Source organism: Gobio gobio (assembly GCF_949357685.1).
Source record: "Gobio gobio genome assembly, chromosome: 4".
Classification (NCBI taxonomy): domain Eukaryota; kingdom Metazoa; phylum Chordata; class Actinopteri; order Cypriniformes; family Gobionidae; genus Gobio; species Gobio gobio.
In genome coordinates this window covers 60,940,625-60,966,180 of record NC_137100.1, presented here as the reverse complement: position 1 = coordinate 60,966,180, position 25,556 = coordinate 60,940,625, and the positions used below count along the sequence as shown (strand labels likewise).

At 36.1% G+C, this 25,556-nt stretch overlaps 2 protein-coding genes across 5 annotated transcripts in view; both read right to left on the bottom strand.

The window, feature by feature from the left end:
- nipbla (NIPBL cohesin loading factor a) overlaps positions 1 to 1,705 on the bottom strand; it is a 74,559-nt gene extending 72,854 nt beyond the window's left edge. Inside the window, exon 1 of one of the 2 annotated variants that reach the window (XM_079816136.1) lies at positions 1,600 to 1,705. The gene's annotated coding sequence lies outside the window, so the exon portion shown is untranslated. Of the gene's footprint in view, positions 1 to 906; positions 1,419 to 1,599 lie in introns of those variants that run through there. The other variant, XM_079816137.1, reaches the window with a different exon arrangement.
- Positions 1,706 to 4,553: 2,848 nt separating this feature from the next.
- On the bottom strand, positions 4,554 to 25,322 carry slc1a3a (solute carrier family 1 member 3a). 3 transcript variants are annotated; one of them, XM_079815207.1, is made up of 10 exons: positions 25,070 to 25,322; positions 24,100 to 24,337; positions 22,008 to 22,145; positions 14,296 to 14,500; positions 14,172 to 14,214; positions 13,790 to 14,061; positions 11,168 to 11,401; positions 10,018 to 10,212; positions 8,818 to 8,952; positions 4,554 to 5,384 (listed from the first exon to the last, which is right to left on the bottom strand). In XM_079815207.1, the coding sequence occupies exons 2-10, from the start codon at positions 24,278 to 24,280 to the stop codon at positions 5,174 to 5,176; spliced, it is 1,614 nt and encodes a 537-aa protein (XP_079671333.1). In that variant the 5' UTR covers positions 24,281 to 24,337; positions 25,070 to 25,322; the 3' UTR covers positions 4,554 to 5,173. The 3 variants fall into 3 exon arrangements, with proteins under 3 accessions (XP_079671333.1, XP_079671334.1, XP_079671335.1); XM_079815208.1 differs by lacking the exon at positions 25,070 to 25,322 and adding an exon at positions 24,929 to 25,047; XM_079815209.1 differs by lacking the exon at positions 25,070 to 25,322 and adding an exon at positions 24,681 to 24,872.
- Between the last annotated feature and the right edge of the window lie 234 nt (positions 25,323 to 25,556).

The window sequence follows — 25,556 nt, the reverse complement described above, 5'->3', positions numbered from 1 at the left end:
CCTGTCTCCATAGGGGACCAATGACAGCTGGGAGATTGACAGCAGCACAAAAGAGGAGATGCAAAGAAGCAGACCTCACATAGATTTACCAAAAACACATTTTACACACAAGCAAGAGAAAATACTACATCACTTCTCAGAAGACAAGATGTGTGTATTTGTGTTTAAATAAAAGCTAAATGCATTTCAAATAAAACAATCGTAAAAACCTCTTCCATGTTATCAGAAGGAGATGCTACAGTCTCCTAAGAATGCATTTCCGCATCCGGGCTATTTTGAATACATTAATATTCATGAGCCATTTGCATGAGAAAGTGTATTGGGAAGGTAAACAGTCCAGAGATGATCTCTGACGGGAAGATTACAAATGCATTTCTGTTGCACGGTCCCTTTAAATGCCAATAGTTTCACTTATTTATATTCATGAATCCATTCCGATCGCTTACATGCAGGTTTCATGACAACAACTCGCCAGCGAAATGCACATAATGCATCATTTCATAATCAAACCTCTTGACGCTAGAAAATAAAACTGCACAATCAGAAACGATTTTTAACGTCTACAGCAAGCACACATTTATATTTCTTACCGAGAACACGGTAATAACGACTTTCAGCTTGCTTAAGTTCTGAATGCAATTATGTGCCTAATTTATATTTGTATTCTCTAAATCGTTGATGCAAGATGCTATTAAAGGACGTGGCAGGTCATACAGTGAGGTGAAGCATCGCGTCTGCACAAACAGGGTGACACAAAATGATCAAAAACACAGTGTTGACAAGTCGATCGCTGGAGAGAGGAACCATTCATCCTCAAAGCGTTTCACTGACGTTTATTCAGCCGTAATGACTCAAAACATGACGAACATAGCGAAGTTATGAACACCAGAGATTGTAAATATTTACCATAGCAAACATTCAAGCCGTTCGTGGGTAAATGAGAGATGATTTGAGATGATTTTGACTATTAGCAAAGCGTTAGCTCGGGACTTAATAGATTCCTTGCAGATGCTCGCTAGCTAGCATTGCTCTGATCTGATGGGGGATTTTTTTACAGAAACCCGGGCCGATTGTGTTCCTACTTATTTAAATAACAAATTCCGTTATTTTACATACAATTTTCAGTCAATAGTTTAGTCGTTTAGTCTTAACAAACAATAGCCTCTGCTAAGCTAAACACTCGCGAAAGCTAGTTCGGCTACGCACATCTTTCGCGAACAATAAAAACACTTTTTTCTCTCCTCCATTCTTTCCTCACGCCGTACGTCGCACGACGAAACGTTCTCGGTCATCACAGTGCGCGTGGGTTATTTGTATATAATCCGTTTGAGTTTCCACACAAAAACACTCGCCCGTGTTTGTGTCGCGAGGCCTCCGCGAGCTCCCCAGAAGCCTCGGACTCTACGCACGAGCGCGACGCCGGGTCACGCGCTTCCCGCCACGGGGGCGCGCCGGAGGAGAACGACTAGCCGAGCCGTTGCGACGTTCGTCTCCTCAGAGCCGTTCCGTCGAGAAAAAAACAAATGGAAATGTGTCGAAATGTGTGTAGGGAACGCGAATGCGGACTTAACAGAAATTGTGAGAGGGTTTCATATTTACCTTAGCTTGGGGTAACTTCAAAGAAGAAAAAAATAAGGGGACTGTTGTTGGGATGAGAGCTTGGTTGTCGGTCTGCTGTAAGTCTCTGGCTCCCCCTCTCTGCTATAAAAAGATCAGCGCGGGCTAGCGGGGTTTGTTTAGCCGAGCCAGCTAACAACAAGCCAACTCTATCTTTATCTGGGGTGGGGGAGGTCAGGCTGTCTTTGATCACACTTTAAAAACATTTCATCATGGAGCAGAATTTAATTCAGCCACTTATTAACCAATCGCGTAAATGTTCGTAAAACACATTTTCTTACGTCTTTGTTTGACAACAAAAAGCCCCACAACTGATGCTTTGTCGCTAGTCAGAGGGAATTGTAGGATGACCGGAAATACAAATATTAATAACGTGATTATTTTCCCGCGGACACAGATGGGCTGCTGATGATTTACAGTCTATTTCCAGATATATAGTTTTTATTCTAGAGTTTTTCTTTATTATTATAATTTTGCATCCACTTCACAGCATATTAATATTATTATTTACAATATACATTATAATGAATACACATCATACTGTAATATACACTATATATATATATATATATATATATATATATATATATATATATATATATACACACAAAATAATGGAAGGAGAGGATTATATATGAATGTATATTAATAGTATTGATATATATTAAGTGTTATTTACAATACATTATACTATATATATTATAATGTATATTGTAAATAGCACTATTAATATATATCAATACTATTAATAGACATGAATATATAATCCTCTCCTTCCATTTTATATATATATATATATATATATATATATATATATATATATATATATATATATATATATATATATATATATATATATATATATATATATATATATATATATATATATATATATATATATATATATATTAGTATGTATATAACAGTATGATGTGTATTGACATTAATATAAAATCCTCTTCTATGACCCTCGGAATGAATTGAATATTAGAACACCTCAAACATCCCATTGCATAATCAAAAAACTTCAATATACTGTAGCATGTATATCATTTGAATTTTAAAGTCACCAAATATGAAAGATTGTTGTTAATTCTTTGTTTATTGGAAGCTAAACGTATAATTGCACAGGGGGAAAAGTGTGTGTGTTGTGTTTGTGTTTTTATTTTTTACATACTTTGCACTTGTCTTGGCATTCACTGTGGACAGCAAAGAAAGAATTTCATTGTACAGGGAAACGTGTTTTCCTTACTGTGCATATGACAATAAACACTTTGACTTTGAACTTTTTTATGATTTTTTTATGGTACTTCTTTTATGAGAGTGTTTAAGTAAATAGTCTATTACTGTCTTAATTTTTAGGTATGGTATCTTCAAATAGTTGTAATGAAAAACCCAACTATTTTCTAAATTTGTCAATTATGTTTGACAAATAACAATTATTTTTGGGAAAATAAACCAAAATATATATTTGAGCTGCTGATGGATTTACTGGGGGAACCGTTAGCAGTGTTTTGTCAGTGTTTTAGGAACTTATGGGTTATTATAACTTGATACAAGAGCCCTGTCCTTTGAGTCTTTGTGTACTTTCACTTCTCACCACTGGATGGCGACTTAGTATAACGATTAAAGCCAGCGGGCACACCTGTAGTTTAATAACTTTAACAATAAAGTTACATTAAACGTTTCTTTGGATTTATTGGTCTTTTGAAGTGAAATAATTATGTGTGGCTATATGAAATATGTTCAGCTATAATATCATGGCTGCCTTCCATTAACTATTAAATGTCATGTGTATCCCAAAGGTATTCAAGTCCAGAATGAAAACTTTGCATTTTTCCAAGAAAGCACTGCTCTTCTGATTGAATTAATTTAATCCAGTTTATTTATTTTTATGCTTATTTTTTTCTTTTTGTGTGCTTTTCTTTTTAGGTATTATTCCTGCAGCTCAAACAGTAGAGCATGCACTAGTGATGACAATGTCATGGGTTTGATTCCCATGGGAATGCATAAACTGAAAAAATAAAAAAATTTTGCTTTGGAGAAAACCATGTGCAAATAAATGTTTAAATTTATAATTAACAATTGTATGTTTTTATTATTTTTTTTATTTTCTATGTCTACATATAGTCCTTCTTATACAAAATTAATATATGAATAAACCTTCTGTCTTAATATTTTGTTATATATGCAGTGACATTCATACATTGTTTAGTGAGGCATAAGTGTCCAAATATATCTTGTACATCCCCAATACATCAAATGCATCCCACTCTATAGAACATTTGAACAATCCTAAAGAATCTTTTCCCACTATAAAGAACTTTTTGTGGAATGTAAAGGTTCCATGGATGTTAAAGGTTCTTAATAGAACCATTGATGCCAATAAAGAACCTTTATTTTTAAGAGTGATAACGTTCTCATTGAAACATGTAAAATTATACTCACCTCGAGTAAAAAAAAAAAACCTGCTGGGGCAGGTCAAGAAGGACATGATCAAATTGTGTCAACACAGTCTTGATATGCACACAGATCGTATCACACATTCTTTCTAAGGCGGTAACACTGTGTACTTGATAAGTATAGTAGAATAATGGGAGTTGTCAAGGATGAGCCATTGTCAGCTGATAATGAATGTTATTCTGCAGAACTGGGTGGTGTTACATTAGTGATAGAACATTCATATATTGCCATTGCAAAGTGAAATCGATTGTGTGTGTGTGTGTGTGTGTGTGTGTGTGTGTGTGTGTGTGTGTGTGTGTGTGTGTGTGTGTGTGTGTGTGTGTGTGTGTGTGTGTGTGTGTGTGTGTGTGTGTGTGTGTGTGTGTGTGTGTGTGTGTGTGTGTGTGTGTGTGTGTGTGTGTGTGTGTGTGTGTGTGTGTAAAAAAAACAAAACATGCAGTGTGAGCAGTTAAGGCCAAAATGCTCTTTTTTTTTAAAATTCATAGATATTTGTTTTATTTTGTTCAGACTTGACAGTCATCTATAAAAGCCTTGAAATGAGAATGTACAGTTTTTCATGCACGGTCTGAGCGACTTCACAGATAAAGTTTGCTGAAATAGTGTACCATACTGTTGTTTTCTGGACTCGCTGCCTCACTTTCCAACTTAAGCAGCCAAAACATCCCGTGTTTCATAACGACCAGTTTCTTTTTTAGCATTACTCACACAGTTACAAACTGAATGCATGCAATTCATTGCTTTTATTTTTTCCAGCCCAAGTAGAAGCAACAAACGACCTCCATAATGACATTCAGTATCTCTTGAATTAACAAAACCAAACCTGCCCCTAGAAAACTATTAAAAATATGTCTAATGTAATCAAGATTTGTACCCATCTAATCAGTTTACGCTACAATAAAACAGTTCAAAGAAGACCATTTTGGACCACACATGTCCGTCTCTGCTTGTGCGATGGACTTCAACACATTTGGATGTCTTTGACAAGCATATAAAAAGACTTGAGATGAATATCAGACTAGTGTCTGACTACGTTACTAGTGTTTGTACAAAAACTCTGGTTCTCCATGGATAAATCTCCTCAGGAAACAAGCAGTTACATTTTGGTCTCGCTGTCCGGGATCTTGGCATTCTCACACTCGCTCTCCTGAGAGATGAGCTGATATGATTTCTTGGTCTCGTTCTCCTCCACCACGGAGTTTCCGATCTCGGCATCGATAGAGCGCAGCTCGTGACGGGACAGGTGCTCCACTATGCCAGCACCAATGGAGTCGCCCAAAACATTAGTGGTGGTGCGCAGCCGATCTCTGAAATAGCCCATGAAACAAACAGAATTATGCTGTGCTTTACCCGAATGCACCAGAACATCTGATCAAAAGTCATCTCCTCTTGTCCATAGTGAATCATTCTCTGGTTTACACATCTGGATTGCTTAATATCACTTGAGCCTTTGTTGTGTTCTGAGGGCCTCATGTAGCTTCCGCTTAAGAAAAACACTTCCTCCATCTTGCGTGGTGTTTTTGCTGACCCATCTTTCCTAGTACGAACGTCCCTCACAATGCCTCTTCTGTTCTGTTTGCTGCTTTAACCAGCACATAATCTGACAACAAGGTCCCTGACTGAACTTGAATTCACTGACTGCTGTGAATGCGGTGGGAATAAAGGTCGCAAGAACATGCTATCGGATACGGCTGTATTGCTGGGTCTTAAAACTCATTGAAAGCAGATGTTGCATGGACATGTACAATTTGATTATGGGTTATGGAATGTGAAAAATGGAATATCTTGCTTCCTGTTCAGCCCTGAAGTTCTGCCTGGGTCTGTGTGTAGGAATATTACATCAAAGCACCTTCAGATGTCGATTTGTTTAGCGCTTTTCACAATGCACATTGTTCCAAAGCATCTTTACAGAAAATCATAATGTTAATGTTTATTATATCATAATATCTTAATTTCTTAGATGTGTTTTGGTAAATCGGATCACAAGTAGATGAGGGAGACACGTTCCTGTTTACACCTGGAGTTTAATCCGTCTCTTTTATCCACTTTTAAACACTTCTTCGAGTGGAGGGTCTATGGGTTGGTAAATGTATGGGCTTTTTCAGATCTTTCAAGCTAATGGACAAAATAAGCTCGGCAATTAACATATGAACACAACCGGAGACGACAGAAAAACATACGGAGAGCATCACTTCGTTTCTGCTAGGACAGCCACAAGACCAGCCGAATGCTGAGAGTGTGTGTTAGAAATCAGGAATGGGGAGAGAACATTGTGTTTGGTACGCTTTTCATCTTCAAACCAAACTTTGGTCTCCAGCCGACAAAGTTTAAATCCTGTCTGGCTAGCGCGCTTCCCATAATGTTTACACATTAGGTCAGTAGGCGGAGATTAGACGGTCTTTTGTGGCTGTTTGAACACATTTGATCACATGAGTGTTTACACTACGAAAACAATCCAATCGAATGCGTTTTCAATTACCTCTGGAAGTGGTCGAAAGTGGAAAAGCTCAAAATGTTTTAGACCCCGTTTACACCTGTAAGACCAAAATGCACTTTAAAGGGTTAGTTCACCCTAAACTTTTAATGCTGTCATTAATTCCTCACCCTCATGTCGTTCCAAACCTGTAAGACCTTCGTTCAACTTCGTAACACAAATTAAGATATTTTTGATGAAATCCAAGAGCTCTCTGACCCCTCCAGAGACAGCTGTTTAATTAACACTTTCAAGGCCCAGAAAGGTAGTAAAGACGGTAAAATAGTCCATGTGGCTCCAGTGATTCAACCTTAATTAGATTTTTCTTTATTCTACATCACACGCATGCGTCGTGGTGTTCACGTGAACAGCCTCAGCCAATGGTGAGCCGGCGTTCTGATGTAGAACTCGGAAGCTTGCACTGTATTTGAAGAGTTCAGATGCAAGTCTCTAAAAGCCACTTCCGTTCAGAAATGAGATGACGATACTGAGTGAATGCTCTCCGCATATAGTATACATTCACAAAATACTTTCACTTCAAACCCACTAAATCCCAGGCTCAGCCCATTCAGAAGTACCGATACTTAGGTAGAAACCTATACATAGAAGCCTGACAAAAATGCTTATTTTAAAGAAAAACGTCAGACGGACTTAGATTCTTTTGCATCCGAAGTTTTAATTTACAACGTAAACAGAGTAGGATACTGACAGATGAAATTGTTGGATAAAGTCATTATTTTTATTTGTTTTTGCGCACAAAAAGTATTCAAGTCACTTCATAAAATTAAAGGGTTAGTTCACCCAATAATGAAAATCCTGTCATTAATGACTTCCCCTCATGTCGTTGGACACCCGTAAGACCTCCGTTCATCTTCAGAACACAAATGAAGATATTTTAGTTGAAATCCGACGGCTCAGAAAGGCCTCCATTGGCACAATGCACGGTTCACTCTCAAGACCCATAAAAGGTACTAAAGACGTCGTTACAAAGTCCATCTCACTACAGTGGTTCTACAATAACTTTATGAAGCGACGAGAATAGTTTTTGTGCGCAAAACAAAAACTAAATAACGACTTATTTAGTGATGACCGATTTCAAAACACTGCATCATGAAGCTTCGAAGCGTTATGAATCAGTGAGTCGATTCAGCGGTTTGGATCGCTAAAGCCACATGATTTCAGCAGTTTGCATTTCAACTAAAATATCTTCATTTGTGTTCCGAAGATGAACGGAGGTCTTACATGTGTCGAACGACAGTAGGGTGAGTAATTAATGACAGAATTTTCATTTTTGGGTGAACTAACCCTTTAAGGTTGAACAACTGTAGTGACGGACTATTTTAACGATGTCTTTACTACCTTTCTGGGCCTTGAAAGTTACAATGATGTTACTGTCTATGGAGGGAAAGAGAGCTCTCAGATTTCATCAAAAAATAGCTTAATTTGTGTTCCGAAGATGAACAAAGGTCTTACGGATTTGGAACGACATGAGGGTGAGGAATTAATGACAGAATTTTCATTTTTGAGTGAACTAACCCTTTAATACCAGGTGTAAACAGGACCGTAGTCGCATTTATCAGATTAGAGCTGGGTGATAATAATAATATAGTTTACAGATGTCTTCAGAACATCACATCACAGTAAAAACATAAAGCAATATATACTACATAGTACATCTCAGCTGCATGATTGTTTTTATCATTGCAAAAAAATTTTACACAATTCTATATATGAAGATATCCAACCATATCTGCATTTATACCGTACACTCACATAAAGTGATTTATACTGTATACACTATATACTGCCTGATTTTTTTTTTTATTGTAAACCTATATTATCGTCCAGCTCTTTATATAAAGTTGTATTAGCATGTGAGAATGTCCAACTTTATCTGCATACATACAGTATACTCAGGTAGGGTGATATAAACAATATAGCAAATCTCAACTGATTGCTTGTATTGTCGTAAAAGTGAACTATATTATCTACTATAAGGCATGAAGATATTATAAACATCAACTTCATGTGTATTGTGAAAAGCGCTATACAAATGAATCTGAATCTGAAAATGCTTCAATATTTCTAGCGGTAACCCTGTCTGTTTGTTTTGGCTGATGTGTGTAGTTGTTCAAATACCTCCTCCTATCCCAGTTTAATGTGCAAAACGTACAGTAAGCCATGCATATATTGAGTCTTATGATGGATGATCTCACACACAAAAATACTTTAAACATTTGTCATATTACACAAAACATAGTACTCACAGGAACCAGTCAACAGCGATAATTAGAGTGATGTCATCAGTGGGCAGTCCCACAGAGGTCAGCACTATCACCATGGTAACCAGGCCAGCCTGAGGGATTCCAGCTGCACCAATACTGGCGGCTGTTGCTGTGATGCTTTAAAAATGACACAAAGCATGCACTCTAAAATCATTATTGGTTTCATTGAGATAAAATACTGAATGGTGTGAGGAATTAACAGCATTTAAGACAAGATATGACATTTTCATGCACTGGTCAATTTTGAGATTATGGGAGAAAAAGTGTTTATTACACTTTATCTATTTGCATTTGTAGATTTTAATTATTTTAATTAGAATTAATACCTATTTTTTTTCTCATGCACTAAGCAAGAAATCTCCACTTTATAGCACTTACATGCACTAAACGTCAGTGCTATCTATATTCTGAAGTTTTTTGTTCATTTAACATTTTATTCCTAAAAACAGTCATTTTCTTTCTGGACTGTTGACTATTTATGTTGTATGGAGTGATTAAATATATGTATAGCTTTCCATTGATGTATGGTTTATTTGGATATGACAATATTTGGCCAAGATACAACTATTTGAAAATCTGGAATCTGAGGGTGCAACAAATCTAAATATTGAAAAAAAATCGTCTTTAAAATTGTACAAATGAAGTCCTTAGCAAAGCATATTACTACTAATAATACATTTTTTATATATATTTATGGTAGGAAATTTACAAAATATCTTCATGGAACATGATCTTTACTTAAAATCCTAAAGATTTTTAGCATAAAAGAAAAATCTAAAATTTTGACCCATACAATGTATTGTTGGCTATTGACACAAATATACATGTGCGACTTATGACACAATGACACTTATAACACAAATACCACAAATCTTCTGAAAAACCTTCCACTCCAATATATCAATAAAAAAATAAACCAATTATTTCGAAGTTGTATCCAATTCCAATGTTCATATTTCTGTTCTAGATTTATTTTTATTAGATATTAAAAATAGCATATTTGCTTATTTTAAACACAACATTTCAAACGTGTATTACACAATTGAATGTCTTAATGTACTGTGGTTATTTAACTGGGAAAGTTTGGCGATTACAAATTTGACTCTATTCACCTGTTGCCTTTACTGAATAAATGTTGTACGCTGTCATAAAATAAGGTTTTTTAATGCTTCCCATCATTACCTGATGGTTAGGATCTCTCCAAAGTTCATCTCCATGTTATTGACCTGTGCGATGAAGATGGCAGCCAGAGCCTCGTACAGAGCTGTACCGTCCATGTTTATAGTGGCTCCCACGGGCAGCACAAAACGGGTTACACGTTTATCCACATGGTTATTTTCCTCTAGACACTTAAAGGTGATGGGAAGAGTGGCAGAGCTGCGGAGAGACATGGCAAATTCTATAATTTACTCATCATAATGTTTTTTACCCATGTTAAGACTTGGAATAAGAATGTTGCGCAATTTCGACGTAAGCTGGAGTGCTATGGCAAAATAAATCATATTTTACTTGTTATGAATGTTGACAGTCTGTATTGAATGTGATGCAAAGAAAACAGTGTACAGGACACAAGTCTCATTCGCGAACAAATGACTATAATTAATATATACAGTGGGGCAAAAAAGTATTTAGTCAGCTACCAGTTGTGCAAGTTTTCCCACTTAAAAAGATGAGAGAGGCCTGTAATTTTCCTCATAGGTACACTTCAACTATGAGAGACAGAATGAGGGAAAAAAAATCCTGAATGAATGGGGCCATGTATCGTATGCCAGACGTGTCCCCCTGCTTAAGCCAGTACATGTCCGGGCCCGTCATGTCCGATTCAGTCTTCCCAAGCCTGGTGCAGGTCTACACTTTTGTTTCTGGTGTCCTTTGTCAGCTCTTTGGTCTTGGCCATAGTGGAGTTTGGAGTCTGACTGTTTGAGGTTGTGGACAGGTGTCTTTTATACTGATAACGAGTTCAAACGGGTGCCATTAATACAGGTAACGAGTGGAGGATAGAGGAGCCTCTTAGAGAAGAAGTTACAGGTCTGTGAGAGCCAGAAATCTTGCTTTTTTGTAGGTGACCAAATTCTTATTTTTCACAACAATTTGCAAATACATTCTTTAAAAATCAGACAATGTGATTTTCTGGATTTTTTATTTCTCATTCTGTCTCTCATAGTTGAAGTGTACCTATGATGAAATTACAGGCCTCTCTCATCTTTTTAAGTGGGAGAACTTGCACAATTGGTGGCTGACTAAATACTTTTTGCCCGTATGTATGTATGTATGTATGTATGTATGTACAAAGCTGTAGTAGTATAGTAGTAGGATGGGTGTAAAAGCTCACCTGGAAGAGGTACCAAGAGCAGTGACAAGGGCTTGCAGAAGTCCAGCGATGAACACAAATGGGTTTTTTCTTGTCACGAGGAAGTAGAGCAAGGGCAGTACAATGACTGCATGTATCAGTAGGCCAATGATGACTGTGATGGTGTACATTCCCAACTGGCCTCCCATTTCTGTTATATCATCCATCTCAACTATCTTTCCAGCAATCAGGAACATTATGCCCAGTGGAGCGTACCTGAGGTGTGAAAGCATTCAGTGAATCGTTCAGATTATTGAGTTCCCATGCAGTGCTGTTGTGAAAAGTAGTTTCTTTCAATTAAGAGCCATTGCTAAAATCAAGATGATGCTTTCCACGAAGGACCTTCAAACTGTAATTCATGTATTTATAACTTTTTCTTTCATTCGTTTATTTATATAGTAAAAACAACCAGAGTTGACCAAAGTGCTTTACATAAAAAGGAATAAAAGATACAATATACAACAAACATTTACAATTCAAACATCGCCGACACCACATATATCGCATCGTTTAACAGTTATACGCTGTCAACGTTAAATGAGCTTTCAGCAAGGTCTTAAATACTGGATACAGAGATTTTGCCAATCTAATAGGTAGAGGCAGCTCATTCCATAATCTCGTCCCATAACTGCAAAGGCGATATCACCTTTTTTCCCAGCGATTTTTCCTTGGTAGAACTAGAAGTTTTGATTTCCTGAAAGCAGTGCTCTAGGGGATCATAAGGGGTCAGCAGATTTGCGAGATATGTGGGGGCCTGATTATTCAGGGATTTGTAGACAAAAATTTAAATCTTGTATTTCACTCTAGATTGAACGGGGAGCCACTGCAAGTTTGTTAAAACCGGTGTGATGGATTCGTGTTTCTTGACCCTCTTTAGGAGCCTAACCCTATAACTTCGAGATTGGATTACTGCCATTCACTCTATCTGGGTTTGCCTAAATCATCTCTGGAACAATTGCAATTGGTGCAAAATGTGGCAGCCAGATATTGACTGGCACTAGAAAACACGAGCACAGTACTCCAGTACTCGCCTCTCTTCACTGGCTACCGGTCAATTTTTAGATTCTGCTCTTTGTGTTTAAAGCTTTACATGAATGTGCTTCCCCAGTATATTTGTAATCTCCTTATCCCGCATAATTCCTCTAGATCTCTTCGGTCATCTAGTCAATTTCTCCTCTCAAACCCCAGGTAAAACTAAAGGCGACCAGGCTTTTGCAGTGGCTGCTCCTATAGGCTCTGGAACAGTCTTCCTCAGACCCATTTTTATTCTTTATGTTTTAATTCTGTTTTGAGGGTGTACAATTTCTAATTTGTCCTTTTGGTTTTCTTGAATATGTTTGTTTTAAGTTTCTTTTACATTTGTACAACACTTTGGTTTCAACAACTGTTATTTTTTAAATGTGCTTTATAAACTAATCTAAACTAAACTAAACTTCCCACTTGACTTCCTTCCTGAGTCGCGTATATATTTTTTCACACACAGTGTCAATTTGAAAAGTACCAGGACGTATGCTTTTTTTAGGTTCGTAAGACTTGCTTCAATCTACTTAAACTGGCAGAAACAGGCAGAAATATTCTTAAATATTCTTACAAAACGTGATATTTATATGGCACAAATACAATTAGGATCATCAGAGTGACAGCATCAAATTGGAACAGTAATTTTATGAAATAGTATTACAATTTAAAATAATGGTTTTCTATTTCAATATACTTTAAGATATAATTTAGCCCATTCCTGTGATGCAAAACTGAATTTTCAGCATCATTACTCCAGTCTTCAGTGTCACATGAACCTTCAGAAATCATTCTCATATGATGATTTATTATCAATGTTGGAAACAGTTGTGCTGCTTAATATTTTTTTGGAACTTGTGATACTTTTTTCAGGATTCATTAATTAATACAAAGTTTAAATACCTTTTTAAATCTTTTTAACACATCCTTGCTGAATAAAAGTATAAATTTCTTTCAAAATAATGACTGACCACAAACTTTTGAACAGTAGTGTATATTGTTACAAAAGCTTTCCAATTTAAATAAACGCAGTTTTAAGTATATTAAAAATAGAAAACCATTATTTTAAATTGTAATAATATTTCATATTATTAAAGTTTTTTTCTGTATTTTTGATCAATTAAATGCAGCCTTGATGAGAATAAGAGACTTCTTTCAAAAACATTAAAAATAGTAATGTTTCCAAACTTTTGACCGATACTGTGCATGTATAATATAAAATACAATAATATATACTACTGTGCATGTATATATACATACAGAATATAAATATATACACACACACACACACACACACACACACACACAAACTGATGAATGAAAAGATGGGATTTCTGTTGGTGTCTTAGCAAAGCAGTTCATTATTATTATTTATTATGAGTGTCAATTTTAAACTCTTTCAAACTAATTCTGTTTCATTTGCTAATGGATAAAAAAATCTAGCAGGTCATGACATGGTTTAATTATCATAGTTTCATAGCCAGTGGTCTTCATTCATTATGACAAACACAGTTTATAAAATCCAAATTCATAATATGTCCATTCATTTGCTCAGAGCTGAGAACTTTCCCACTCTAAATCACTCACCACATGATAATTGCAACCAGTCTCATGATGGCCTCATTCAGACAGTCAAAGAAATCCCGTAGTGGTTGACCCTGCTCCTTCATGCCCCCAATGATGAGGCCAAAGCACATGGAGAAGACCACGAGTCCGAGTGCATTGATTCCATTAACCGTTCCCAGCACCGGTATCACTTCTTCAAGTTTGACTTCCTGCGACCCGTTATTCAAACCCAACAAGGTGTCGTTCGCTGGAATTCTAATAGTGACCACTCGCTTGCCATTTTTCGTTTTAAACTGTGGAAGGTAGAGAGAATAGAAACAGTTACTTGGTGTTGTTTACCATCTTATGGGGAGCTAGATTTCTAGTGTTTAAAAACTTATTTAAAAACGCATTAAAAACTTACCTGTTGTGTACAAGCTTGCACTAAATTAGGAGGAAACATGTTTCTGTGCAAAAAGAAAATAAATTAAGTTAAAAAGAAAAAAACAGACATAATAAAATGAGATTAAGAACGCACTTCACCACACCTGATGAGATCGAGGAAGGCATCTGCTGGACTGACTGACTCGATTTTCTCCTGTTTGGTGAATTCGTCCCTAGAGCCTTTTCCTGGGTGGATGATGAGCACCATGACGATCCCAATGAATACAGCGATGATAGTGGTGGTGGTGTAGTAAACTACAGCCCTTAAACCCATCTTCCCTGACGCTCGGCTGTCCAGAGCGGCCATACCTGCACACAGGTGTGTTAGACCGCAGTATGAGTTAGTTTCACATGATTCTGTGCATGCATGTCCGTATAGTATTGCAAGCAACAGCATATAGACCAACAGTGGCAGTCCTGCTCATTCTACGCTAGCTTTCAAAAGCTCCATATGTCAGTACAAAGTTGCATTTATTCAACTAAAAATATAGTAATATGATTACATTTTAAGTTTTCTATTTGAATATTTATATATAATATATTATATTTTAAAATGCAATTCATTCCTGTGATGCAAAGCTGAATTTAAAGCTGAATCCTTTTCATAATTTTCATGAAAATGTGTTTTTCGACCATTAAAAATGTGTACAATTGACCAATGTATGCACAGATCCGCATTAGGATCTCCATATCTCTGGGATTTAACCATATAGGGCCTTTAAAATGAAGATACTAAAAGAAATGTTTGTTAAGTACCAGAATCTAAAAAGATATTAAGATATCTTTAATGACTCTGGAGTTACAGGCATGCAAACTTAGAGCAAAAAACACAAGAAGTGCTTTTTCCACCATTGGCATCTAACGCAACAAAGAAGGCTAAAGTCAACAGATTTTACTAATAGACCTACAAATCTCTGTGTAAAAATAAAATCCTGATGCTGCCATCTTTCTTAAGTCATTTTTACCCCCCAAATTTCGCTCCAAATCAAATATTGACCAAAAATGTTCATATTGACCCCCTCAACAAAAAAAAGGGGGATTTCTCAGTCAATATACATCCATCACATTTCATATTTTGATTTTCTTCTTCATTTATGTATGTCTTTCACCAAAAAAATGATTATCAAAATCAAAAAAATTTGCCAGGGACCTGGTTGAGTTGACACAAAATGAACCTATAGGAATTGTTTAGTGACCTTAAACTTAAGAAACATGCTGGATCTTTGTTGGCTGATTTTCCTTCACATCCCAGTCCATACTTGTTGAATAAAAGATTTGTAAAGAAGGACAATTCATGTTTGTCTATAAAGCTAACTTAAGTAAGAGCTTAATTTTTAAGATAATAAGAAAAATAATAAGAAAGAAAGAAAGAAAGAAAGAAAGAAAGAAAGAAAGAAAGAAAGAAAGAAAGAAAGAAAGAAAGAAACTCTACATTGATGCTCAACAACAGATTCTATAGTAGTAAAACAGTATATTTCCTGAAGGACACCACTGCCATTGAACATTTCTCTCTATAGGACTGAAACGCCCATTGTACTGAACTATGTATGTCTTCCATTATTGTGGCATGGTGTATGTGTGTGTGTGTGTGTGTGTGTGATCCTAAGTAGTGATCTCACTGCCCCTGAGCCCATAAAGCCCCTCAGCTTCCACCCCAGCACCCACAGACACACTGGCCTGGGAACTTTCTGCACAGGTCATGTTCTCTTCCTGCTGCTCTCATTAGTTTTCATCGCCATGGTAACGATGACTTCCCCTGCGAGAGTCTTATAAAGTCTTATTCTCCTATACCGCAAAGTAATTACCTCACATATACACACACACACTCTTCAAAGACGAATTGTGGGTGACCCCTCACAAAGACATTCTCATCTAATGAGAGCACACTCTTCATGGCATCTGTGAACAGCCAGATTTAGCTGATAAACTAAATCTGTCTGTTCCATAAAGTAGCTGTTTAATCAAATATTTAAGGTTCTGATACTGCAGCATCCATACTGTTTGTCTTACAGACATAAATGATTCCTCAAATTTTGAGGAAAAGCATGCTACTACTTTCTAAGCAATTGGGTAAGCAGCCAAAGTCGTATTTCACGATATGAGAAATTACAATTACAACGATAACAATATATATCACGATATAGTTATTTTGTGTTATTTTATCTAAATTCTGTAATTAAAAATAATAAAAAAGAAGTGCAACAAATAGGACAAATACAATATAACAGAAATATGAATTAAATATAAAAAAATTCAGGTACAAAAGGTTTATTTGACATGTTGTTAGAATTAGTACAGAAATGTAATAATCAAATGTAAAAAATAAATATTGCATAGTCTTCACTGTATGAATTAAATATAAAAGTATTCTTATTAAAGCTAAAAAAGTTATTCAGTCCAGAGCAGTAAGTCAATTTTCTCTTTTGTTTGATTCACAATAATGACGCCGAGCAGCAGTTTTATTAGGTTGCTGTCACTTTAAGACCAAACGCACGGATCCATTATACCGATACACATCCGGTTTACACACTTTCACTAGAGACATAACTAGCTGTGTTTACATGAATACTCCACACGATGGGCATTTTGACCAGTTGCGTGTGTTTTCGAAGCATTCAAGCGCAATAAGAGATGAAAGAGAACTGAATTTGCTATCACATGCTGAGAGACGCGGCTTTCTGTGCATGTGCTTACGCAGTCAGATCATGCACTGCATTGAGTTCTTTTTCACTGCTTATTGTGCTTAATAACACTTTTTAACATCGAGCATGTCCCAAATTCGTTATGGCCTTCTGAGAGAAGCAGCTTTCTGTGCGCACAGTTTGGCAGTGTGCCAGTCAGCATGAGCAACGCACCGAGTTCCTTTTCAGGATATATTGCGCTTATAGTTCTTTTTAACATCAAGCACGTCCCGCTCTTTATAGTCTCATTCATGCATTCATCACTCTAAAGTGTCAATAGTGCCATATATTTACATACCACGATATAGCAACATTTCTAACTGACATTTTATACTGTGGAAATGATAGGGGAGAGTGGGGCACAACCTAACGCTGGGTTGCAAGTTGTAACAAAAGGTTTAACACTTTCCACACATTCCAGGATTTACTATAATGTTGCCATATCAATATTATTTAGAGAAAAAATAGCATCAAAATTAAAAAATCTTTGGAAGATATCACTGAACTTTTATTTGACCATAGCAAAAGTAAAGTTTTGAAAGAACTTAAGTTCCTTTTTCATCTCTGTTTTTTGTGTTTATTTAAAATAAGACAAATCTGATATGATTTTAATCTTATATCTGTTATTTAAGAGTTAATGTGGTATTTTGAGGAAAAGCATGCTACTAGTTTCTAAGCAATTGGGTTAGCAGTGGGTGATATGGCCAAATTCGTATTTCACGATATGAGAAATTACAATTACAACGATAACAATGTATATCACGATATAGTTATTTTGTAACAAATGGTTTAACACTTTCCACACATTCCAGGATTTACTAGAATGTTGCCATATCAACATTATCTAGAGAAAAAATAGCATCAAAATTAAAAAATCTTTGGAAGATATCACTGAACTTTTATTTGATAAATCTGTTATTTAAGAGTTGAAATCGATCTTTAATGCTGATCTAACCAGCAGAAGACACGTGCCAGGGTTAAATCTCAGTTGCGCAGGTGGGGCATGTTGTCACACTGCATTACAATGAGCCCCTATTAGAACTACGCTATTATATTCTATACAGGGAGTGCAGAATTATTAGGCACGTTGATTTTCTGATCATATTTTTTTTCCAGGCACATTTGACCAATTCCAAACCACAGTAATCCTAATAACTACTATTGATTTAGTATTTAATAATGTATAAGTGATATACATTACGTGGGGCGGCAGTGGCTCAGTGGTTCATGTAGGTTGTCTACAAACCGGAAGGTTGGTGGTTCGATCCCCGGTTCCACCTGACCAAGTGTCGAGGTGTCCATGAGCAAGACACCAAACCCCAGCTGCTCCCGACGAGCTGGATGGCGCCTTGCATGGCTGACACCGCCGTCGGTGTATGAATGGGTGAATGTGAGGCAAAAATGTAAAGCGCTTTGGATGGCCGTAGGTCTGTTAAAAGCGCTATATAAATGCAGTCCATTTACCATATATAATTGTTCATGAAGGCTAGAAATGAAAATCACCTTATATTCAGGTGTGCAGAATTATTAGGCATGTTTTCTTTTACAGATAAATTGAGCCAAAAAAGAGATTTAACTCAGACTGAAAAGTCAAAAAGTATTAAATGCCCATGAGAAGGATGCAATACTAATGCAATACTAGACATTGCAGTTAAGGCGTGACCATTGGACAGTGAAATGCTCGTTGGGTCAGCAGGATCTGACAAAAACAGGTGGTGAAGAAAAGACACCTGTTAACTGCAAAAGAATGAAGAATTAAGGTGAAGAATTAAGGGTGAAACCATCAGGAACCCTTTAGTCTCCAGCGCCACCATTTTCCAAAGCTGCAGCCTACCTGGAGTCTCCAGAAGTGAAGGTGTCAGGATCTCAGAGACTTCAGTTAGGTAAAGAATCCTAAAAAATGACCCCCACTAGATAAGAATCACAAGCTGAAGTGTTGTAAAATACATGAAGAAGGTTTTTTTATAGGCTTTATGGACAGATAGGTTGAGAGTGACTCTTGAAGGACCAGCACCACATCCTCTAGTACCACTGTTTGAAGAATTCATCTTCCAGAATCTGGCAGTACGTTTTGGGAGTTCATTTTAGTCCATCCTGAAGTCCGTTTTGCAGAGATGGACTAAAAATGAACTCCCAAAACGTACTGCCAGAGAGTCAATGTTCAGAAATGCTTGATTATTATTATGTTTGAACTAAGCTGTATAGCTGTGTTTTGAGGTGTTTGTTGTCAAACTAATTTTTTTTTTAATGATTAAAAAATGCCATTATTTTATCTGAAAAAGTTAATAATTGTATTTTATTGACAAAATATTTTAATTTGTCTTGGATATTTTTGTGATTATATCAGGTAACATTTTAAGCTGTCATTTGGTCATGTTACAATGTGCCCCACCCACGGGGCATGTTGTCACATTCACTTCCATTCTTTTGGGGTAAAAAAAAAAAAAATGTATACACTGTATTAATGAAACAAAACCACATAATTGTACTAGACATGTGTGAAGTTAATGTGGGAAAAAATAAATACTCTCAACCCCAAGTGGATTTACACAAACTGAGAAAGTCAAAAAGCGTTAGGCTGTGCGCCGCTCTCCCCTATATATTGTCATACCACTCAGATTTGGGCTTATGATTTTCACCTGGTGAACAATAAAAATGGTGAAAACTATATATATATTATATATATATGGTCACACCTTAGTTTAGGGTCCAATTCTGACTATTAACTATCTATTAACTACGACATTTGCCTAAATAATTACGGCTTATTAATAGTTAGTAAGGTAGTTGTTGAGTTTAGGTATTGGGTAGGATTAAGGGATGTAGAATATGGTCATGCAGAATAAGGCATTAATATGTGCTTTATAAGTAATAAACAGCCAATATCCTAGTAATATGCATGCTAATAAGCAACTAGTTCATAGTGAGAATTGGACCCTAAACTAAAGTGTTCCCATATACGTACATATATATAGGTTAGATGTGATTAATTGATTTGACAGCACTTCATTATTAGAGCAGCTTAATTTCACAGTATATTGAATTAGGTTTTCATTACTGTAAAATAAAGCTTCCTCAGAAAATGCAAAGATCTTGTTTTTCTAGTTCATTCCCTCAGGTTATTATACAGAAATAAAAATGCTCTCTCTTTCTCCATCTCACACTATTAAACAGTCAGTTTATATTGCCAATATACAGCATTTTAAATCACAGTGTATTAACATTTGTGCATTCTGCTTAGTAAATGTATGGCCGGGCAGCCATTGAACAGTTTATTGTTGTTTTGGCTTTTACAGATTTGGCTGACCTGACAACAAGCTGTGATGCATGGGTGTGTGCGTGTGTGTATGTGCATTTTTATGTTCTGAGCATTTAAATGATCTAAATGGGCCTCTACTGTGTCATTGACGTTCAACCTTGTGACAGTGCATGTGAGAGAAAGAGAGAAACAATTCTGAAAAGATCTTTAAAGACAGCTGCTATCATATCCATTGCAGTCAATATGAAATCAAAATGCTATTAATACACATTTCAGGTCTTATTGTAAATTTAACAATTAAATGTAATAATTTGCTCCACCTCTTTACTTTTTAGATGACATTATGAATATCTTTTACTTTTTATCCCCTCCACACCAGACATCTGACTCCATTCTGGTATGTAAAATCAACTTTTCTCAATCCAATCAATTTTCAATGGATAAAATCAAGTCCTGCCATACATTTTCTCATTAAATATCACATTTCACACTAAAATATGCCTGATTATGTATGTGAATGGCTCGTGAACGCCGTTTCATGTGGATTTTCAATTTTCAAAGATGAACAAAAACCAAAAGTATTGTCTTCTTCATTCTATATAAACTGTGTTAGTTCCATAGTCAATCTATAAAGCTGCACAGCAGCCATCAATCTGTCTAGAAACAGTTTACGACTTTATTTAGAAGGCAGCAAATGCTATTTATACACAGAGAAAGAGTGTGTGAGAGAGAGGTGACTGAAAGAAGCTTTTGTTCGTTTCTCTGTATGGTCACTTTGACCCTTGACCTCTTGTCTGTTTGGAAAAGTTTCCTCAACTGGTCGTACTCCTCAGAGAACTTATGTTAACCTTTCTTACGATTCTCCTTTATTTTCAAACAAAACAAACGATTTTATACTCAGTATTTTTGTCTTGTTTTCCAGTGCAAATATCGAAACATTCTTAAATCAAGAGAAGCAACTAAGGTACTAATGTCCGGTTTAAAAGACAAGTAGCCTATAGTCCAAGACTAAAATGCATGTTTGAGCTGTTTTAACTGAAAGCAACTTGCACTGAGATATCTGAAAATATGTCAGTGTCATTGTTTTGTCTCAAGATGCACACCAGTAATGTTTTTTTTCTAAGGCACATTTATAAAAGCTACTTAAATGTCCTAATTGAACTAAGGCCTAATCCTGGCTTAATCTAAGCCCTGTCTGTGAAACCAGGTTTAAATCTTAATTTCTAATTTGTATTTCTCATAATAAAGTTCCAAGCATAAAATAGAGTTTATGCTTGGAACATGAAAAACTGTCACAGGGATAAGAAAAATAAACTTAATTAAAAGGGAAAATTAGATCTTTCTTACCCCATTCCAGATATTTTGTCTTGTTTCAAAAACTAAATTTGTTTGCATTAAATTAAGCACTGAATGTTTTCAGAAAACAAGACTTAATATCTTTAATCATTTTCCTTTTAAATGTAAATGTATCTTGACTTTTTAGATATTTTAATGGACACAAAACAAGACAAAAATACTAAACAAGAAAATAATTTTTAGCAGTGTCGAAGTTGGATCAGCCTTAAAGATCTCAAAAATAAATTGAATCCTTCTTAAACTATTTTTCCATAAGCATATATAGTTTTGCTGACTATAAAATCTATATACAAATACATCTACAGCTGCAGAAACGGACTGAATGGCTTCAGCTGCCCGAGTGAGTGACATAACAAAAGGTGAGACATAAATCAATCTGTCGCCCCATTTGAGCTTGACCAGATCACATTCGGCCCGTCCCCTTCCTCTGCATCATGTGCACCCATGTTGTTCTGGGTTTAGCTGGCAGAGTTGCCCGTGTCTGGTCAGTGCCTGGTGGCGCCACAGTGGATGCAAGTACCTGTAATTAAACTGGACACCAGCAGGGGGAGCACCAGCATCTGCAGCATTCTCATCAGCAGCTCTCCGGGAAAGGAGAAGTACTTCACCTCTCGATATGACAGTTTATACGGCCGCAGTCCGAATCCCAGAATTGTACCTGTGAGAGAGACACACATGCAGCTTGAATGGGTCCGTAAAAAAAAAAACATTTACATTCACGTTTAAGCTGGAGTGTTTAGGTTGTAAGAGAAAAAAATAAATGTCACGATTGTGAAAATCTGAAATAGAGGATCAATTTGGAATCAATCCTGATGGGATCGAACAAAAATAGATTTTCAGTTTATCCAGTTGGATCATATTGGCTCCAAATTGGTTCCAATTGTTCCTTATTGGAATTCTTTAAAGTCGCCATGACATCAAAATGGACAATTATTATTTTTTATGGAATAGTATCCATGCACATATATATTTTAAATCCATGTGCCTTGTAATCTATAATCCAAATAACTCTTTTCAAAATAACCTCTTTTCTCTGATGACGTGTTTACTGGCGCGAGGACGGGACAGCCTGTCACTCACATGAGATCCACCAATACGGACAGGTGTTGCGAATTAGCCTTAGCTATAAACACTATGATACTGACATGGGATAATCTATGTTCACAGTATCTGTTCCAACCAAATAAACTATAAATAAACAATAGCAAACCACAACCATCCAATCAAATTCCCCATAGGCAAAACCAAGTCCCGCATTTGTTCTTGTTTGAGAAGCCGTTTCAATCGGATATACATAACAAAAACATTCATGACGTCTTTAATAATATGGTTTTATTGTCATGACAGGTGAGGTTCAATGTTCTGTTATGACATCAAATGTGTAAGAATACTGAAAAATATAGGTTTCCTGAAATGGAATATATAAGATGTTGAATATATGATGGCATAACATAATACTTTTGCTAAATATTCCTTAATTACATAAAATTTGTTCCCTGAAATATTAAGCTATGTTAAAATTTAGGCCAACTAATCAGCCAATATCGCCATTTTGAGATTATTAATAGCAGTTCCTGATAGGCTGATTAAGAGATATGGTCATTCCACCTAATGTAATTTTCAAAACCTACAGATGCACATAATTTTTATATATATATATATATATATGAAGACTTCAGATGCAAAAGCCTCTAAGTCCGTCTGACGTTTTTCTTTAAAATGAGCATTTTTGTCAGGCTTCTATGTATATGTTTCTACCTAAGTACCGGTATATATATATATATATATATATATATATATATATATATGTATATATATATATATATATATATATATATGTATATATATATATATATATATATATATATATGTATATATATATATATATATATATATATATGTATATATATATATATATATATATATATATATATATGTATATATATATATATATATATATATATTGTTACGACCCTGTCTCCTATTATGTTCTGAGGGTGTGATTGGCTGCAGACAATCATACTTAATTGATTAATTTATGGGCGGAGAGTATAAAAGCTGTATTCACCTGCTCATCAGTACTTCCTCTGGGGGAACATCTCCAGAGAAGTCATTTTGCTCCACTTTGTGGCGTTCTGTTTTAGGTATCATTTCTCAACATTCCTCACAAATTGGATTATTATTTTTCCCTGTATTGTTTAAATCCCTAGACTTTGTTATATTTCTGTACTGGATCACTATTTGTGTTTAATAAATAATCTTGTAAGTCAAACTATTCGTTTGCATGTGTGATCCTCTTTATGTTACGGTCGAGAACGAGCTGGCCGTGACAATATATATATATATGTGCATTTAAAATAAATATAAAAATTTTTACTTTCATATTTAATATGTACTAGCATTCCATATTTAGCGTTTTTATTTCTTATTTATTTCAATTATAATATTGTATTTTACCCCGCATTATATGACATCTTCACTTTTATAATGAATCGTCTTTACTTTTATAATTAATTGTATTCTTTATTTATTTATTCAATTATAATCTTGTATGTGAAGATCCGTTTCAGACTAGGAGGCACAAATGATCACAAGACCGAACATCCTCTCACCAACGATGACGGCCACGACTGTGAGGATGACGAAAGCATTCCGCATGAAGCAGCCTTTGACGTCATTAGTGGTGATGTTCTGTACGGTGGTGCGGGCCCGCCGTGAGCGCTCGGTGATGCCGTCCCGCAGCTGCTGCACTCTGCTCCGCTGCAGACGCGTCTCCCCGTTACTCTGAGTCATGCCTGGAGGCGGCGCCACACCGGACACACCAGACACCGCTGAATGCTTGATGAGAAACTGCGGAGAACAACATATAGGTAACATCATCAATGCAATACCCATTAATGTGATGATAACGATAATAGAGGTAACTATTGTTTTATGGCGCTTGCTCGTACAAAAATCACAGCCACAATGTGAGGGGTTGCAACTGTGTTTGCATCACTAGATGGTTGCAAATCAAACTAAATTAAAAGATCTACCATGTGAAAGATCTCCAAGAAAACTAATAGCACACTTCTCCTCAACAGACCACAAGATTTGAGGTATCAACAGTGCAAAACAAGTTACAGGTACATGCAAAATTATAATAATTAGGGTTAGTGGTTCGTTCATGAGCAACAAGAATAGTAATGCTTGCCTTAAACTAAAAATCTGTAAATTATTTGTTTGTTTGGAAGACACACATCCGATGTCAAAAGTTTGGACATTGGCTTTTAACCAATGAATGCCTTCTTGGATTTGATAATCTGACTAAAAGTCCCCTTCATTCAGGACTTTAGCTTGTTTTACCATTTGCATCCACACAGTCACAATACAACAATCTCAGTGTAGTCTGTGAGCAAATGATTTCATTAGAAGTAGTCTCTGAAACGCAGCCAGAGTTACCAAGAACTGCAGCTATCTTTCCACGTGTGCTAGGAATACAGCCAGACCAAACACTGCTGCTCCCCCTCTCACACACTTGGACTCACATGGTCTGAGAAAACTCACACCCACATTCAGAGGAATAACAGACCGCGTACTCACATCAAAATAAAGGGATCCAGTCCAGCCCTTCCTGTGACGAAGATCCTCTACGCTGAGAGACTGGAGAGAAGTGTGTACTTAGAAAGAAAAGCGCAAGAGTTTGGCAGAAAAGAACTGCAAGCGTGGAGGGTGTTAGTGAGAAGGACAGGGAAGAACCAATAACAGAGTGGAGGGAAGATGAGAAGAGGAGGAGCCTGTTGAAAGAGAGAAGAGCTCTTTCACACACTGGAGAGGAGGAACTGCCAGCTCAACTGTGGGAGGGTCTTTGGAAAGGTCTCCTGCCCCTCTAGATGAAGAGAAGGAGGGAAACGCATGTGTTTGTTTTCATCATAGACCACTCTGACTCAAAGAAATTAAGTTGGAAATACTTTTTGGACTAATTTCGAAATGTTTTAGTTTCTGCACTAAAGGAGATTATTTGAAAAAAAGCACATTTGTGACACTGTTCATGTGAACTTCCGTGTATAAAAGATCAGATGTTCTTCCA

What these genes read in the sequence shown, in the direction of transcription:
- slc1a3a (XM_079815207.1), bottom strand. Translation starts at nt 24,280, where the DNA reads ATGACTCAGAGTAACGGGGAGACGCGTCTGCAGCGGAGCAGAGTGCAG. An exon ending in GGTGTCCAGTTTAATTACAG is followed by an intron (nt 14,501 to 22,007) that starts GTACTTGCATCC and finishes ACCTGTGTGCAG; the next exon opens with GTATGGCCGCTCTGGACAGC. An exon ending in ATCGCTGTTGACTGGTTCCT is followed by an intron (nt 5,385 to 8,817) that starts GTGAGTACTATG and finishes GGGCTATTTCAG; the next exon opens with AGATCGGCTGCGCACCACCA.